The following is a 19,185-nucleotide window of genomic DNA, read 5'->3' as shown; positions in this document are numbered from 1 at the left end:
TCACCTTTATTTAACCAGGTAGGCTAGTTGAGATTAAATTCTCATTTACAACTGCGACCTGGCCAAGATAAAGCATAGCAGTGTGAACAGACAACAACACAGAGTTACACATGGAGTAAACAATAAACAAGTCAATAACACAGTAGAAAAAAAGAGTATCTACATTGTGTGCAAAAGGCATGAGGAGGTAGGCGAATAATTACAATTTAGCAGATTAACACTGGAGTGATAAATGATCAGCTGGTCATGTGCAGGTAAAGATACTGGTGAGCAAAAGAGCAGAAAAGTAAATAAATAAAAACAGTATGAAAACAATAGAATCTCACCATACCTTCTCTGCTATGCAATCTGGTTTCAGAGCTGATCATGGGTGCACCTCAGCCACGCTCAAGGTCCTAAACGATATCTTAACCGCCATCGATAAGAAACATTACTGTGCAGCCGTATTCATTGATCTGGCCAAGGCTTTCGACTCTGTCAATCACCACATCCTCATCGGCAGACTCGACAGCCTTGGTTTCTCAAATGATTGCCTCGCCTGGTTCACCAACTACTTCTCTGATAGAGTTCAGTGTGTCAAATCGGAGGGTCTGCTGTCCGGACCTCTGGCAGTCTCTATGGGGGTGCCACAGGGTTCAATTCTTGGACCGACTGTCCAACATCACTACTCTGGACGGCTCTGACTTAGAATACGTGGACAACTACAAATACCTAGGTGTCTGGTTAGACTGTAAACTCTCCTTCCAGACCCACATCAAACATCTCCAATCCAAAGTTAAATCTAGAATTGGCTTCCTATTTCGCAACAAAGCATCCTTCAATCATGCTGCCAAACATACCCTTGTAAAACTGACCACCCTACCAATCCTCGACTTTGGCGATGTCATTTACAAAATAGCCTCCAATACCCTACTCAACAAATTGGATGCAGTCTATCACAGTGCAATCCGTTTTGTCACCAAAGCCCCATATACTACCCATCATTGCGACCTGTACTCTCTCATTGGCTGGCCCTCGCTTCATACTCGTCGCCAAACCCACTGGCTCCATGTCATCTACAAGACCCTGCTAGGTAAAGTCCCCCCTTATCTCAGCTCGCTGGTCACCATAGCATCACCCACCTGTAGCACGCGCTCCAGCAGGTATATCTCTCTGGTCAGCCACAAAACCAATTATTTCTTTGGCCACCTCTCCTTCCAGTTCTCTGCTGCCAATGACTGGGACGAACTACAAAAATCTCTGAAACTGGAAACACTTATCTCCCTCACTAGCTTTAAGCACCAACTATCAGAGCAGCTCACAGATTACTGCACCTGTACATAGCCCACCTATAATTTAGCCCAATCAACTACCTCTTTCCCTACTGTATTTATTTTATTTTATTTATTTATTTAGCTCCTTTGCACCCCATTATTTTTTTACTTCTACTTTGCACATTCTTCCACTGCAAATCTACCATTCCAGTGTTTTACTTGCTATATTGTATTTACTTTGCCACCATGGCTTTTTTTTGCCTTTACCTCCCTTATCTCACCTTATTTGCTCACATCGTATATAGACTTGTTTATACTGTATTATTGACTGTATGTTTGTTTTACTCCATGTGTAACTCTGTGTCGTTGTATGTGTCGAACTGCTTTGCTTTATCTTGGCCAGGTCGCAATTGTAAATGAGAACTTGTTCTCAACTTGCCTACCTGGTTAAATAAAGGTGAAATAAAAAATATAGAAAAAAAATATAGAAAGCATCTCAGAGGGTTGATCTAGCTGCAGATAGCTAATTCTCCTCTATGTGTTTTTCTTATTTACAATGACAGCTTAGGAACAGTGGGTTAACTACCTTGTTCAGGAACAGAACGACATATTTTTACATGGCCAGCTCAGGGATCTGACCTAGCAACCTTTCAGTTACTGGCCCAATGCTCAAACCACAAGGCTACCTGACGCCCTATGTCCTGCCAACTCAAAAGCTGAACAATAAATGTGTAACCAAGGGGGAACTAGTGCATTTCTCTGAGAAAATCTGCTTCAGTATTATCAATCTTCCAAAACACTTGAAATTCTTGTAAAATCGTTGGCATTTATTTGATCAAATAGACTTTGAAAGGTTAGACATGCAGAAATTCCTCTTGTCAAAAGTCTTGCTGTTACAAAAGTAGTTCTTCATGCAGCGTAACAGGTTACAGGTTCTTCTTGGTGAAGCGCCTGAATGGCTTCATCATTGCTGAAAAGACCCTGACAATCAAGGATCGTTTTTTGACAGGCTGAGATATGGAGGGAGAAACCTCTCCAACTGGAGCTAGAAACACAAGAGAAATGGATGGGGTAAGAGAGAGAGAGAGAGAGAGAGAGAGAGAGAGAGAGAGAGAGAGAGAGAGAGAGAGAGAGAGATGCAGTATAGTAACATTGAAAAATAACAGTGCTATGAGTTTGGTAGGCATTCCTATGTTTCTAACACACACCTAAACAAAACTACAAGCTATAGCAGAGCTCTAAAACATCCTTACCTATGCAATGTCCATCAGTAGAGGGAATCTCAGTCTGGTCTTGGACTGAATGGCAGTCCTTTTTGTTTCCTCTCTTGGAACGCTAACAGAAGAAAGGTAAAGAAAATGGTACAGAGAATAAATAAATGGAACACTTCTGAATCCAAGGCAACAATTTAGTGGTGAATAAAAAATATTTATTTCATGTATTTGTCTTATCATAGCCACATCAATAACATCAGCACCTAACTGGAACAAAAAACAAATGCTAACTCCCTGCTATACCTTGAAGTTGATCCTGAGTTTAGTCATTGAAAAGCAAAGGAAGCTCCTTCTTGCTTTCTGCTCAGCCCCCCTCTCCGTCTCAGCCTGGTCTGATGGGTTTGTTGCAGCAGAAGCTGGTCTTGACGCCTCCTTGCATCCCTGTACCAGCTGCTGGGTCAAGGACTTTACCAGGACTCTGTCAAATGCAGGGTCCTGGGAGGAAATAGCTGCTTGCAGGGTGTTATAAGAGCCAAACTCCTCCATGAGGTTTTTATGTACACCTCTGAACACCCTTTGGATGTTCAGGTTCTGGGAATATGCCTGTGTCCTGGATAATCTGGATGCAGCACAGAACTCAGACAGGACTTGTCTGATGAGTTGCTGAGATGTTTCGGTCAGATCTGCTGCCTGTTGGGAGGGTCCATCTAGGGCTGAGGGTCTGATCTCCGATAGCAACCTTATCACCAGTATGGTGACAAAACAGATGCCATCATCTTTGCTGGAGTCCTTCAAGTACTGCAGTGGGAATGCAGTGGCACTGCTGATGTCCGGGATGATTAAGAGCTCCCTCAGATGTCCAGAGCTGCTGGGGATACACACCTCCTTCTCTTCAATGTCAATCCCCTGTCCCTTTGGTACCAAAGAGGTTCCCTTGCTGGTGAAAGACGGAGTGGAGGATCGAAAAGAGACTTTAGCACTCGGTGGTCGGCTGCTGTCAGTCATTGGACTGTTACGATGCAGGGGTTCATCTGTGTGTGCCATCATCTTGTCCCTGGTGTCGATGCAGGAGCTCCTGACGATGGGGCAGGTTAGATCAAAAGGCACTTTGTCAGGGATGGGAGTGCCAGGGAGGTTGATCTCTAACTCACACTCTGACCTAGGACCCTTTGAAGAGCTGGACAAGGAACTACGACCATTTAAAGAAGTGGATAAAGATGAACAGGTTCGAGGGATGTCTTGGCAGACTTGTTCACTGTCATCCTCACTTTTCTCAATCTCCTTCAGCATAGTTCCTACCATATCATTGATCTGAAGGAGCTCCCTGGAATCCTTCATTCGCCCGAAGTTTGAGATTTCACTCTGGATAGCAACCAGGATTTCCCCAAGGGTCTCTTTGGAAGAAGCCATTTCTGTCCTTTCGGATCCGGATGGCTTCAGCCCTGTGAAGAAATCCTTAAGTGTGTTCTTCATACTGACGCAGATGTTCTTAGCTGTTGACCAAAGCTTCTCCTCTGATATTTTAACACTCAATTCAGTATAATCCAGTTGGGAGCCCCCGTGGGAGCACTGTGAAACTCTCCCACTTCTTTCCAGTAGCACAGTGTCAGTGGACTCATTTTTCTGGAAAATAGTCGCCATTCCTTTGACAAAGGTTTCCACTAATCCAGAGGCTGTATTCTCAGAGGACATGGAGGACATGGATTCTGAAAGGACATGGATCTCTGATGGTGAGCTAGATGATAAGCCAGCCTGCAGACTTTTCTGAAGACCAGTATGGCTGATCTGTGTGATAAAGGAATGACTGGATCTCATCAGCACTTTACTCACTGCCTCTTCTGCCTGAGTCTGAAAGTCATTGCAAGAGAGCTTCTTAATGCTCTGAATCAGACTAGTTGAGGACTCTGTGATTCTGACACTCCCTTCTGAGCTCAGTTGAGAATATTGAGTACTCACGCTCAAGTCTTCATTGGGTGAGGGTGACTGGGAAATAGTATAGTCATCAAGCTTTGATAGGACACCATCAACAAACCAACAAGCCTCTAGGGACTCATCAGATGAACTGACAACGGCTAAGGATTTACTCTCCACTTTTGATAACTCTGACTTGTAGATGGAAAAAACACTGCTAAGAACTTCTTGAGTATTGGTATCCAGATTGGAGAGACAGAGAGCTGGTATTGGTTGGCTCTCTCTGGGAACTCTACTGTGTTCGGTGCTGGGTAACTGGACCTCAACAGTTGAAACAGTTGCCTTTTCCAGGGTGTCTGAAGACTCCCGAAGAGAAGCATCCTTAGCCACACCTTCTTCTCGAGCGGCTAGAGTTAAAAGGTCCCTCAGCTTTGCTCGTATACGGCCATAGAGTGTGCCGGCTAGAGAGAAGGTTATCTTCTGTGAAGACCCTGTTTTGTGGTCATTTACAGGAACTGGCCAATCAACTGCTTCACATGTGTCTTCAAATGATGCTATCGTCTCCATGCCTCCCACAAATGCCTTAACAATCACTGTGGCAGTGGAGTTTACAGATGTCAGGGCTGTGCAGCTGGTATTCAGCGGGGCTTCAGTAAGGCTAGGAGCAGCACTAGAAGGCCTAGAGGAAGGAGCCATGCCAGAAGAGCTGCTGACTTTCCTTGTAAGGATGGTGCTCACCGCCTTCAGGGCTTTAGACTGAAAGTCGGGGCTAGAGAGGGTCTGAATCTTTCTGGACGCCACACTGGTAGAGGATCCAGTCTCTTTGAGAAAGTGAGTGGTCCCTTCCTTCCCAGATGGACACTCAACATCTAGGTCACATTGAAGATTGGTCAGAAATTTAGACCCCAAGATTGTCATCTTCTTGGCCAGATCCAATAGGATGTTGAAGTCCTGTGCCATTTTGTCCATTGTGCCGACAATGGCCTCCAGCACATCATCGGTCACAGGGTCCATGAGGGGCTCGATAAACCCTACCCACTCTGGCTCAGATGTTTGGCTCTCTAGCTCGGCCAGGATCTGAACCGAGGCTACCCGAATGACCTCCTTGCCTGCTGCTATGTCCTGACTGTCCATAGGGGGGCAACTCCCCGGGCTGGCCTGAATGGCCACTGAGAGGCCAGAGTTAAGCTGGTGTACCACCTCCCCCACGATAGCACAGCTCAACTCGGAGGAGCTGGAGGAGGTGGGGTTGGAGTGACCCTCAACCAGGGATATCAGAAGGCTCTCTTCCGTTACCCCAAAAAGAGCCTTCAGAGGCTCCTCCATGAGGGGAGCCTCTCTAGTTGCAGGCAAGCTCTGCAATGAGGTCTGGGACCTTGAAGATAAACACACAATCACCACTTAAGCCATGCAAATGTAACCAACTGTATCTAATCTGGGTCATTAGTGAGCCTGAAAACCAAATTAGAGCAATGATGGATTACTTCTCATACCACCGTAGTTCTAGAAGCCTAAAGCCAACTGACACAATTTTTTGCCTGATTTTTATGTTTGTACGACATCAGAATATGATTATTTCTGAAAGGCATGTACCTGATCTATTTATTCATAGATGACTTCATGGCTTACCCAGTTAAAAATGACTTTCACCTGGACCCATCCCCCCCAGTGGCAACATTTCTGACCAGAACTTAAAACTACAAGGTGTGAATTCCAAGTTAATAATTTATGATAAGTATGGATCAGGTCTTGCAATTATTATGTTGAAATATTGCTGTGAACATACCTCTTAGGCGAACAGCATGGTGATGAGGTTCTGCGAGTGGATTTTTGGCGGCATCCTGCATTGCCATACCTCCTCCTCTCCTTAGTCCAGTAGTTCATCTCACTGATCAGCAGCCTTTTCTCTCTCTCATCCAGACCGCCTAAGGAATCCTCAGACCCTGTCAGAGAGCACTGGGATTCTGGGGAGGTTGCCCCACTCCTCAGGTTCACCCCCATGATACGAGCTAGCGCTGGTAGGAGAATTCGGAGGGCTGTCTGGGTCACGACTTTAACAATCTTCAGACACAGCATGGAGAGCTGCTCGAATGTGAGCTATGGCCAACAAACAGAGTAATGTTTTTGTCAATCAAGCAATTCCATGACACCATTCCCTATATAGCGCACAACTTTTGACCAGAACCTTATGTGGAGAGACTTACATTATTTTTCATGCCCTGCTGAATCACTCTCCATTGGCTAGAGAAAAGAAAAGGAAGGAAACATATTTTACCTGCACACTGGTGTTGAGTTAGTGGAGTCACTAGATAGCCATGTCAGGGAAAATAAACGTGTATTTATTTAAGCAATTAGCAAGTCCATGAGATATTTTGTTCTTGATTTACAGGAAGAGTTAGGTGTGTGGTTACAGTGATGTTAGGGTTAAGTGTAGTGTTTGAAATCCCATTTGTGGTTAGAAGGTGCACTATGACTATAAATTCAGAGTTGTTGTATGTGAGGTTGGAAAAAGACATGGGACTTGCTCATCAGTTAGACTCCTCAGGAAGGAGAGGAGGATTGGGGCACAGCATGTCCCAATCTTGAGAGAAGGCATTAGAGTCCTCTGAGCCTCCTTCTCCAGCTGCTCAATGATAGATCCCCTTTCCCGGAAACCACACCCGGGTGTCTGAGAAGACTCTGGGAAACCGCAAAGAGAAATCTAAAGTTGAATCTGAACTTGATCCCTAATTTCCTTCACCTTTAGGGATTTGATTGCACTGGACAGGTAAAAGCACATCTCTCTGCGGGCCTCCACTATATTGCTTTCACCTATATAGATACTATCTACTCAGATCGGTGCTGATGAATTTGAACACAACCTGCACCCAACATGAAGTAATCTCGGACCTGCACCAATGCTGCTGTCCTCCTCCACGGAAGTCTTCTTGGCACCGCCACTGGACTTACGTTTAGCCTACATGACAACAGATTATAGGTCTAATAGCAGATCTAAGGTCAGTGTAGCGTCTCCTCCTAATGCTTTAAGGCTAGGATTTAGTGATAGTAAACTAATCCTAGATCTGTGCCTAAGTAGGCAGAGCATGTGTAAAGGACAGCATATTTCTTACCTTGCCTCCTGTCCTGTTCTTGTTGGTCTCATGTGTCTCTGTTTCATCCTTCATGTTCTCCACGACTTTATTTTGGTCATCCGGGGGATCCTCCCATTTCACGCTCTGGTGGATAAATAAGAGGTCAATATCAGTCCTAGGTTGTGACTTTATGAAACAACTTATTCGCTCCTATTTTAAACAAAACGGCAATAGTGGTCAGATTTCAGGCCATGGATCAAACCAGTGAGACCTATTGCTGTGTTAGTGACCTACTATATTGTTAGTAATTTCTCCTCTAAACTCAAAATAGGCAAATGAACCATACCTTGCTGTCATCTGACATGATGAGTAGCTTATTGTTGTAGGCTGTTTAGAGGAAATACTAATACCTCCTTTGAAAAAACGTCAGTGAACCATCGGCAGACAACTGAAGTGAATATGAACGTCCTTGAATTATGCCAAAGCATTGTTGAATACTCGATTCCGATTGGCTGAAGCCAGAGCATTCTTCAAAGATGTCATACACACATGATGTCACAATTAGATCTAAGTCTAATATCTATATGAATTGTCAATGTCATTAGAAAACAAATCAAAGCTTGTCAATGTTCTGCCAAACGAAAATATGTCTAAGTGCACGATTTTGTGTTTAATTTATGGTTTATCATGCATCGTCATTCATCACCATATACAAAAACGTAACTCGCTGCCATCCATTAGCTATAATTCTGAGGTTGTAAAGCTGCAAAACTAGGACGTGCAATAAATTATAACCACTTGCAGAATAATTTCAAATCAGACGTTCAAGGGGGCTTGAACTATTTCAGCACTGTGGAGCTGTCCGCTGCATAGAGCTGACACGTTTCTTGGCGTCAGGGGACAGTGCCATGGTGCTGAAATGTTTCGCGTCAGGGCATCACCTGAGACCGCGGCATGGTGCTGAAATGGAGCAGGGCTCAGTTCTATGGATATCTCATGCGGATTTTCCTGGTAGCCTATGTATAACGATACTATTATTACATTATTTTCATCCATCCGTCAACACAAATGGCATGTCAACGTTCCCCAAATAATAATGCAATGAAGCCAAGCCGAGATGTATGTTTCTTCATCCAAAACCTTCAGAGAGATCCCTTAAAACTGTAGTATAAATTCTCCACGGCTGTTAATGTAGCTAGGTTAATTTAGCGAGACATGGACAAATCCAACACATAGCGTTTCTACTGAGTCCTGCTTAGAGGTGACTGACCGTCATGTTGCTAGTTGTAATGACGCTTTTAAAACAAGAATAGTTATTTGTAATTGCTCTGGGAGCTAATTATTGCAGAGCCCAGCTACACATCCTGCTCGCTGGGCTCATTATGGACAGCCAATGAGCAGTTCAGGTGAAAAAGTCAGCCAGATCTGATCCCTATAACATACATGATACTAGGATCCTGTAGCAACCTGCCGGCCTGCACAATCCTCCATGGCACGAATGCTACACGCGCAATATGGTATGCTAACATCCCACAACAATTCCCCAATTGGAATTACTTGCCTAAACTTCCAATCATACTTATTTTCTAATATCAACCATAGTTTCTGCACTTAAGGCAGACTTGCCATTAGAACAAGATGGAATTAGGACAACTGTAAAGCTCGTAGGCTAAAATGAACCTTACCTGGCTGTCGTCAGCCATTATGTGTAGCCCGTTAATTAAGGCTCTGCGCCTCTGATACTGCAGCTATTCTGTAACTGTTAAACTCGTCTAATCGTATCCGTTGAAAACCCGTCAGTGAACCGTCCTCAAACACAATGAACTGATGTCAATATGGACATTAACCTTCACATAAAGATATCAAATACATGACGTCAGATATGTCTAATCAGAATATATATCATAGTGTCACAGTACGTGCTGTTGACAGCCTACCCCGAAATCAAACAGGAACATGGATTATGTGAAATCTGTTGTTAATGTATCGGGAATGTTTTTACAATTGTATAACTGCCTTCATTTTACTGGACCCCATGAAGAGTAGCTGCTGCAGCTAAAGGGGATCCACAATAAATACAAATACAAACCCAATGCACCATGTATCAACTTGTTTTGACATATCACATGGGATATGACAGTTCCTGATTCTGAGATACTGTAAATCAACAGACCTTGAGAGGAGATAAAACATCATCTGTTGATCTATTTCACAGGTTTCTGGTGGTTTCTAAGCATTCTACATGTGTTGGGGAAGGAGGGTGGGATCTGTCCAGAGCATCTAATTACATCAAGTCTTGCTGTTACAGTATATGCACAGTTACAGTATATGGCTATAGTGTAAAACACAGAAACCTCAGAGGTCACCGCATGTGTGGGAGGTGGTACAAAGGAGATATCAGAGGTATGAATAGTGGAACTAGGGGCTCCATTGTAAACCAAAACAATGATAACTAACCTGAACAACAGTATACAAGGCATATTGACATTTGAGAGAGACATACAGCGAGGCATAAAGTAATCGCAGGTGTTGATTGGGAGAGCTAGCTAAAACAACAGGTGAGACAACAACAGCTAATCAGCTAACACAACAACAGCAGGTAAAATGGCGATGACACACAGAGCCTGAGATCGCGGCTGGCTGGGGCCGACAGATAAAAAATAAATAAACAGAATGGAGTACCGTGATTAATCGACAGTCCAGCAGGCATCAGCTATGTAGCCAAGTGATAACAGTGTCCAGAAGGCAGCAGTAGATGGTACAGGGAAGGCGCCATTACGCTAGCACGCGGGCTACACTGCGTTTAAAGTTAGTAGCCCTCCGACGGAGGCCGGTTGAAGGCACAGCGGATGGAGTATTCGTCGGCAGACCAGTCGTGGTGGTGCGGTGGGGGGCAGATAGAATTTAGAATGCTAGCAGGGAGATGCGCCTGGCTCACGGCTAACTGGTGCTACCTTCGTGGCAGTGGCGTTATCCACTATAGATCCACTATAGCCAATCGGTAGCAGCGATGAACCGGTGCCAAGGTCCATAGTTTACAGCAAGGATCAGGTGGAGTATTGGGCTCTAGCCGTGTATGAGTGGGGTTCGGGAGAACAGCTGAGTAGGCCGGGAGGTGGGCCTCAGGGATAGCTTCGGTACTGGATGCCACGATAAGTGCAAGCTAGCTGTGAGCTAGTTAGCTGCAAGCTGTGATCTAGCTGTGAAGATCAGAAGTAGTGGTCCAGGGATTACTGCAGGAATCCGGCGTTGTTGTGGAGAGACTAGTAGACTGGCGATACTAGTAGACTGGCGAGTATTATCCAGGCTAAGAACAGGGCTGGTATCTGTGCAGAAGGTAAAAGCCGCTAGCATTGGCTAACTATGACTAAATAACTTTTAGCTAATTAGCTAGTTAGCTTCTGGAGGTTCTTGAATGTGTTCTAAAATAAAATAAAAAATAATAGCGATACCGTATCACATTGGGTGAAGCAGTGTTACCTCTTTACTATTAAAGTGTATTGCTCTCTGTTTATGACTGATAATAGGACGTAACACAGGGATGAGGAGAAAACAATCATTTGGATCCTACACAACACGTTGTTGTACCTAAATAATTCCACAAGAGGGCGACATATAAACATTTCTTAAAACCAATTAACCTCTAGTGCCTTCAGTCCATGACGTCCCCGACTAACTAAAAGTCTGCGTCTGCAAAAATGCTCTTTTATCATAACTCGACATGAAAGTAGCAAAGCCAAAACAGTCAATGACATGCTTTTCGGGATATACAATTAGCTATGGTGGAAGAAAAGGTAAGTGAAATATAGGGGAAGGTAGAACATGTTTTACAGTAAGTTTAAAGTTGTTATCACCAATTTAGCTCTGATAGGCCTTTGGCAATCCAAGCTTTTGGGATCGTACTCAAGGCTACTTGGTTTAGCCTGGCTATAGCCTAGGGATACAGTCCAATAATATCTCTTTCTCCTGAAGTGTACACTCTCGTTCGCTTCTTCCTACAAATCTAAAATCATTGGATTGGTGGAGGCATGGGCTAGAGAGGAATATGCTACCAAATAGCACCTTATTCCCTAATGTAGGCCTACTTTTAAGGAATGCACTATAAGGAATAGATCAATCAACTGGCTCGCTAAATGGGGTACCGAAATACATCCAAAAGAGGTCGACACGAAATTAGACTAGGTTTATTTCTGTTTTGACCTGCTGAGTCGCAGTGCTTAGTGAACAGATTTCAATGTGGGCCTAGCTGTATCGAAAACGGTTGATGGGGAAAGTGTGTAATCTGATCAATATATTTCCCCCCCAATATTAATGAGAGAATGGGAATGTGCATCAAGGTTTAACATTCCATGACGTGGTATGAAGTTCTTAATTCGTCAGTGGCTGCAATATTGTCCTCGGTAAACTCAACATGAGTGAAAACAACACAGATAAGGACACGTTTTTCGAGATATAAAAAATACTGTATGCTATTATGGATGAAGAAAATGTAGGTTAAATGACACTAAATATTTGGGAATGTAACTAAGGAAAACGTCATTTAAGATAACATAGGCTATTGCAAAACAAATGTCTAATTCTCTCTATTAAGTCAATCACCAGTTTAGCTATGATATGGCTGTAGCTCTATGATGTCCTTTGCAAGAATCTAATCTGACATTGACATGAAATTCCTATGTCCTTCAGGTAGTACAGAGAGATGATGATGATCCCCCGAGGGAGGGGAGGGAGGTTGTTGAGGAAGAACCAGTGGCCCAGCTCAAGAAGGAGCCCAAGAAGACAGGAAAGGTAAAATGTCAGGAGTGACAGGGCAACTACTAGACTAGTAACACTCAATTGTCACAATAGCTGCATTGACCTGATGTAACATGTCTATTATTTGTGATCTGGAATCTATTCTATTATATTCTATCCAAGGCGAAGAGGAAAAGTAGTGCCAAGAAGTCAGGGGAGCAGGGCACTGATACGGATGCAGGTCATAGATTTTCCCTCTGTAGTATGATGGTTCTCTAAACCTGCATATCATAGATAAAGGTCATGTTAGAAACTGTAGTCAGTAAGAAATGTTGCATGGATAGTTTTATTCAATAGTCCTATTGTAGCAATTTTATCAAAGTATTGTATTAAGAGAAAAGCGTCTGACTTATCCTGAATTGTCCTAGTTGGTAATAACATATTTAGGATTGAGGAATAAACACCCGGACAGAGGATCTGTTATTGAGCTCTTGGAGAAGAATGCTCTTAAGGCTGCATTCGGTCCAGGCAACAAAGTAGAGATGGAGGACTGCTACCCAATCCTCATCTCATTCATGCGCAATCTTACTGATGAGTATGTTAGAACCATGTTTTGCTCTAGCCTCACATATTTTGTGCAGAAGGAAATAAAAAGTAAGTAAAACACATTTATTTTTTCTTTTCTAGTCAATGGCAAGTGATCTATAAAGGATTTAAAAAACCTGTAAGTTTCTCCATCAGCCTTTGACCTTTGATTTGGGAATGTTGTGTTGAATCAAGAGAGAGGAATTAACCATAGTTCTATTCTGCTATTACGTTCATTAATCTGTCATACTTCATCCAACTTTGAATTCAGCCACAGATAAGGAAAACGATGTTGGTGAAATGCATTCTGTTCAATCTAGAATACTTTACATCAGTCTCATTGCCAAACCTGCTGTGTTCTGTTTTGTTTGTGCAATGCAGATGACAAAGGAACAGCTTGCAAAATTGTGCAAGACCATTGTCAACTTCATTGCACAGACCACCCTGCAGATCCTGCTGCCGGCCCTGGCCCGCATTCTAGGGGTGACGGGCTTTTATGACAACGCTGACTCACTCAAGAGGGGTGGCAGTGCAAGATCCTTCACTGCCTTTGAGCAGAAAAGACTAGAGCTCATCCAGGAAGTTAAATATTTGGCGAAGTAACTGTGGCGGCAGGGCTCTCCGACCAAGGTCTAGCACACCCTCTTCCAAGAGGTACTCTATGTTCCCCATAATGTGTGTGTGTGTGTGTGTGTGTGTGCGCAGTTATTCCTAACCCTCAAACTGATGAACAATAATTTCCCCATTTCAATATTTTCCAGCTTTCTAACAGGTATGTTTTGCAATATCTAATGCACACATATAAATTACATTTAGAATACTCAATTATAATGCTTGTTAGATTTGTTAGCACTAAGATATCGATTTTCCAACTTCAGACAGCAATTAACATGCTTTGCTTGTTCATTTTAAAGTTCCCAGACCTCACTGAAAGTCCACCTGGGAATGCCAGAGGACAGTATCATCAGCAGTGTCCAGGAGCAACTGTCAAAATCTGAACAAATGGTGGATGCAGGACAGCTTTCACAAATAGATAAAGTGGTTGGAACTATGCTGGAGAACATTGAGAAGATAAGCAGCGAATGTGGCGAGGAATTGGTCTATCAAGAGTCACTGCGGTCTTCCTCCTCGTTTTCATTCTCAACTGCCAAATCACAGAAGACAGAGTGGGAATTTGCACTCCCATTCCTTCTGAGTTACCCGAGAGTACTGCTCAGCCCATTGTAAGATGCTCAGTCATTGACATGAGCGAATCTACTAAGCCAAAAACAATGGTGTGTGATGCCAGAACAAGCATGTTTGCCATAGCCGATACCATCATGAAAAAGGTATATCCAGAGGCAGAAGGGCAGGTTACATCTCACCCTGATCTAACAGATCCAATAGCTAGACTGGAGGAGCTCATATCTCAGGGTAGGATTGGTGCTCTCTCCCATGATCTCAGTCACCAAGTCAACCGCATAATTTCCGATAGCAACTTGACCCCTCTGGGACTGACAGTGGCGGCTGGAAAGAGTGCATCTGATACCATCCTTTCGAAGCTGAAGAGGAATGACAAGGTGGGGAAGCCCACAACTTACGAGCTGGTTCAGCTGTTTGTAGAGGAGTCTGTTAAGTGCCTCCTGCTTCCTAGTTTTGTGCCCTATTCAACTTCAATGAGTTTGGCTCAGGGGGCCAAGGTGTTGGCTAGAGTGTCTGAAGATAGAATTTCATGCTCTTCTTCTTCTTCATCAGTATTTAGTGACAGTCAGTCTCTTTACCAAAGTTATGGTAAGCCAGGTCATGTACTCTGTGGATTCTGATGCAGAAAGTAGAGGATCCTCTCCAACTGAATCTCTCCAAACATCTGAACCCACTATATCTGATGTAGGCAATCTATTGAGTGGCAAGTCCTCCCCTCGGCTGTCTCCTTCTGGCACCATTATGGCAACAAGCGAGACCTCCAATGCAGCACAAATCTTGAAGGCCAACATTGATGGAGAGGAAGTGGATACCACCAGTCATTCTGGTGTAGCTCAAAACATTGTCAGGGACGATATGTCAACCAGCCCAGACATGGTCAAAGATGTCACACTTCCAACCCCATCCTCTGATAACTTGGGCAGTGATGATGACTTCACCGGCCTCATCAGCATGTTAGTAATGAGAATTCTAACAGAAATCCAAACCCCAGCAGAAGATTACCCAGTTGACGTCACACGCAAGTCACAAGACCTGATCCCTAAAGTTATGGAGGTCTTCTGTGCATGGTCAGGCTGCTCTGAGACACAAGCCTATCCAGAGAACTTGAGGATTCATAAAGTCTACAGAGTAGTCTATAAAAATCTGTTGGAGGAGTTTGACTTGGAGAAAATCCTCCAACAGGCCGTGTCGACTCAGGACTCTTCATTTGATAGGATTCTTGTCAAGTCTTTGAGTGAAGCGCTTCTCCACAGATGTAATGAGGCATTGAGGGCAGCCTCAAGAACGGAGCGACGCCTGGTGAAGAATCCTGAGCTTGCAGAAGTTCATAACCGAGAGATTCATAACCTTGTGAAGGCAGGCTTGTCCCAACCAGAGAACGAGTGGCCGACAGCCCCCAGGCGTACGGCCCCTCCGCAACCAACTGAAGCTTATGAGTTAAGGAGGTCCGCCCAATGCTACAGCATTTCTACGGAACCAACAACGGCTCTCCCTGACCTAACACAATCCCAAACACTGCCGGATCTGATCACTGCCACAAACCAGACCTCAGATGGGGTGGCTTCTATACCTACCTCCCTCGCGGCAGAGACACTACTCCAGCAAGCACAAGCAGTTAGCTTCCCTGAGGAGTTAAAAGCTCTGAAAGCCGGTAGGGAAGTGGCTAAGGACAGCCGTCTTCTCTCTCTTGCCCCAGAATATGATCCAATCCTTGGAGTGATCAGAGTCGGAGGGAGGCTGCGCCAAGCAGAGGTTTTGGACCCAGATGCTATCCACCCAATTATCATTGACTCCAAACCCTTGGGATATCTCTCTGCAGACATCGCTGACCCCGATCCGGTTACACCGAATATGCTCTTGATGGGACGCCGAGATGCGTCACTTCCTCAAGCCATGTATGCTGATACCAACCTCGTAGGCAGACGCCGGTGGCGACACAGCAAAATCTTAGCTGACCATTTTTGGGCCCGATTCATTCGGGATTACCTACCAAGTCTACAGCACAGAGGGAAATGGCGGAGAGAAATGGCCAGCCTGGAAACTGGCCAAGTAGTAATGATGGTGGACCCTCAGCTGCCTCGAGCCTCCTGGCCGGTGGGCCGTATAACTAAGACTATGCCTGGGACCGATGGTCGTGTTAGATCAGTGAAGAACCGGACATATATCCGGCCAGTTGCCCGACTAATTCCTCTCCCTGAGATGACAGAGGACGGGGAGCAATGAGCCTTTTTTGAGGAGTGTGGAATTTAACAAATTTCCGGGGTGGCTGTAGAAAAGGCCCATTGCCATTTACTCAGCTGGACCAGGGGCGCTCTAATTAGGTCAGGTGGAAATGTCCGACAGATCTCAACTCCATAAAAGGAGGAAATTGCCATCGCCTGATCTCGCTGCTTTCTCTTCCTTAACTCCATCTGATCCAGAAGTTCTGTGCGTCCATGAATCCACGTAAGTCCACCGACTATGTTACCTTTCATCTGAATTATCTGTGGCGATCGGGAGAGTGGGCCATTCAGTTATTGTTTATAGGTTTTACCGCGGAGCGCGGCTTGGAGCGCACGCTTCAAACATATTGTGTAATGTGAATTGTCAATGATCACGGCCCTACGGATCCTCATAGGCCAATTATGCAACCGATATGGTTCATATGTATTGAAATTGATTATATGTACACATGAAGATAATTGAAAGAGTGAAATGAGAAACGTCATTGTTTGCTAACTGATAGACTTTGATCATGGGGATTATAGATTGTATAACCATTCCCTGTTTGTATTCTTTCATGATTTATGATAAATAGTTACGAGCCTAAATGTCTCGCGGATGATTACTATTGACTTAATGAACTGAACTGTTGACCTCCCTAACTTGTGTTAATAATGAATGATATGATTTGATCTTTGATTATGAATCTGATTGGATACATGTTATTTGTTTCCTTTGTGATGCAGCACAGACTACTCAGTAAATATACCACTTTATGGTTAAAGGAATTCCTGCCTCAGTCTCATCCATTCCTCTGTCACCTGACACGTGACCACCTGTTCACCTTCACTGTCAGTCATCCTACCTGTCCAGCTACTCACACAGATTCCACTAATCTTTCAACATCAGTCAAAACCACCGGGCCTAAGGCTCTTCCACTGGCTGAGGATGTGAGGGCTAGCAGCGGGAAACTATCTTTTCTACAAAGGCTGGTCAGGCTGACAAGCAACTTAAAGGTACAGCAAACGTATTTAAATGAACAGTTGTGAGTAAACAATGCTATTCAGTGTAAAAATATAAAACCATCCGTTCATTCCAAAACCAATCATAAATGTTGTTGTGCTGGTGTGGTAGTTGTGATTGTTATCATCATGAGGTTGGTCAGCTGTGACATTTTTTAAAACATGTTTTTCTCTTTAAATACTTAGCTATTCAAGAAGGGGAACAAGAAGGATTCCCACCGCTCTGAATCAGAACAAGTACAGACCACTGCTGAAGATGGCATGCGTAAGTTCACACAACAGGACAACAGTCTGTTTGAGATATTGGTGTACAAATAAATGCTATTTCAAAATAACCTTACAAAGGTTATATACGCAATCAGTAGTCATCTCTTATGTAAAAGTAATTATATTCTCCAAAACTCAAGCTGTTGGTTCTCATTTATCAGTGTCAGTTATGTTGAGTTGTAACATACATTACATCATTTCTGAATTAAAGTGCATGTAAACGCTCTCTCTCTCTTCTGTAGTGCCCAGCATAGTGCCACATGCTGCCATGTCTGCACTGCCAAAGGATCTCCCCGCCAGCTCCCAACAGGAGACGCCTCACAAACGTCCACTTCTCGTCAGGATGTTTTCTGCCATCTCCAAAGGCCTGTTCAAGCCCTTCAAACAGTCCTTAAAGACCAAGTAACTTCAGACAATTAATTCAACGTCATTCATTGCATTAAATTGGCCTTTGTCTTCTTATGTGCTCCCGTTAACAGACCAGATTACAATACTGGTCTTTTAAATGTTAGCAGTGATAGCAACATTAACTATAGTGGTGTGTGTATAGCCCTTCTACACAGTCTGACCCTTCTGACACTGTGTGACATGCCCTCTGATCCAGTGATCTAGGATCTTCTGAGTGGCTTTAGGCCTGAATCTCTGCCCTCCTGCCCAAATAAATGTTTTCTCTTCTGATATATCTGCCACTGTCAGCAGCCAGCAGGGGAAAACAGACAACGCTGTTGAGAGCTTTCTTTTCTCCCTCATGACTAAAACACTGAGCAAGGCTTTTATCTATTGCAGCATATTCCATCTTTTGATTTAACCTATTATACGGTAGAAGTACCCATTATTTCCCAACGGTTATATCACAGGAAATGTGTTATAAAAAGTAAACTTACAGTGCATCCGGAAAGTATTCAGACCACTTGACTTTTTCTACATTGTTACATTACAGCCTTATTCTAAAATTGATACAATTATTTTTTCCTCATTAAGCTACACAAAACACCTCATGACAAAGCGAAAAGTGTAGAACATTTTAGCAAATTTATTAAGAATAAAAACAGAATTACCTTGTTTAAATAATTATTGAGACCTGAAATTGAGCTCGGGTGCGTCCTGTTTCCATTGATCATCCTTGAGATGTTTCTACAACTTGTTTGGAGTCCTGTGGTAAATTCAATTGATTGGACATGATTTGGAAAGAAACACAGACCTGGGGGAAGGGTATGAGAAACAATATTCTCTGATCTGATGATACCGAGATTGAACTCTTTGGCCTGAATCAGGATCCTGGGAAAGATGAACGGAGCAAAGTACAGAGATCCTTGATGAAAACCTGCTCCAGAGGTTCACCTTCCAACAGGACAACAACCTTAAGCACACAGCCAAGACAATGCAGCAGTGGATTCGGGACAAGTCTCGGAGCCCGGACTTGAACCCGATCGAACATCTCTGGAGAGACCTGAAAAAACAGTGCAGCGACGCTCCCCATCCAATCTGACAGAACTTGAGAGGATCTGCAGAGAAAAATGGGAGAAACTCCCCAAATACAGGTGTACCAAGCTTGTAGCGTCATACCCAAGAAGACTCGAGGCTGTAATCGCTGCCAAAGGTGCTTCAACAAAGTACTGAGTAAAGGGTCTGAATATTTGTAAATGTGATATCAGTATTTTATTTTTAGTACATTGTTTTATATATTTTTTAATCAAAAACCTGTTTTTGCTTTCTTTTTATGGGTTATTATCTGTAGAGGGGG

At 43.7% G+C, this 19,185-nt stretch overlaps 1 protein-coding gene and 1 long non-coding RNA gene across 4 annotated transcripts; both read left to right on the top strand.

The window, feature by feature from the left end:
- The first annotated feature begins 11,924 nt into the window (after window positions 1-11,924).
- On the top strand, window positions 11,925-16,331 carry LOC118964905. Of its 3 annotated transcripts, none has more exons than XM_036980374.1 (3): window positions 11,925-12,237; window positions 13,150-13,422; window positions 13,683-16,331. In XM_036980374.1, exon 3 carries the CDS (start codon window positions 14,536-14,538, stop codon window positions 16,171-16,173), a length of 1,638 nt encoding a protein of 545 aa, XP_036836269.1. In that variant the 5' UTR covers window positions 11,925-12,237; window positions 13,150-13,422; window positions 13,683-14,535; the 3' UTR covers window positions 16,174-16,331. The 3 variants fall into 3 exon arrangements, with proteins under 3 accessions (XP_036836269.1, XP_036836268.1, XP_036836267.1); XM_036980373.1 differs by lacking the exon at window positions 11,925-12,237 and adding an exon at window positions 12,872-12,907 and having other exon boundaries at window positions 13,690-16,331; XM_036980372.1 differs by lacking the exon at window positions 11,925-12,237 and adding an exon at window positions 12,872-12,907.
- A 178-nt stretch (window positions 16,332-16,509) lies between these two features.
- LOC118964906 lies at window positions 16,510-18,370 on the top strand. The gene is made up of 3 exons (XR_005052149.1): window positions 16,510-17,168; window positions 17,361-17,439; window positions 17,684-18,370. It is a non-coding gene; the product is annotated as an uncharacterized LOC118964906 (long non-coding RNA).
- Window positions 18,371-19,185: the final 815 nt, after the last annotated feature.

This window comes from Oncorhynchus mykiss, chromosome 6 (assembly GCF_013265735.2).
Source record: "Oncorhynchus mykiss isolate Arlee chromosome 6, USDA_OmykA_1.1, whole genome shotgun sequence".
Taxonomy (NCBI): domain Eukaryota; kingdom Metazoa; phylum Chordata; class Actinopteri; order Salmoniformes; family Salmonidae; genus Oncorhynchus; species Oncorhynchus mykiss.
Note: the sequence above shows the minus strand (reverse complement) of the source record. Positions and strands in the feature narration are given on the sequence as shown.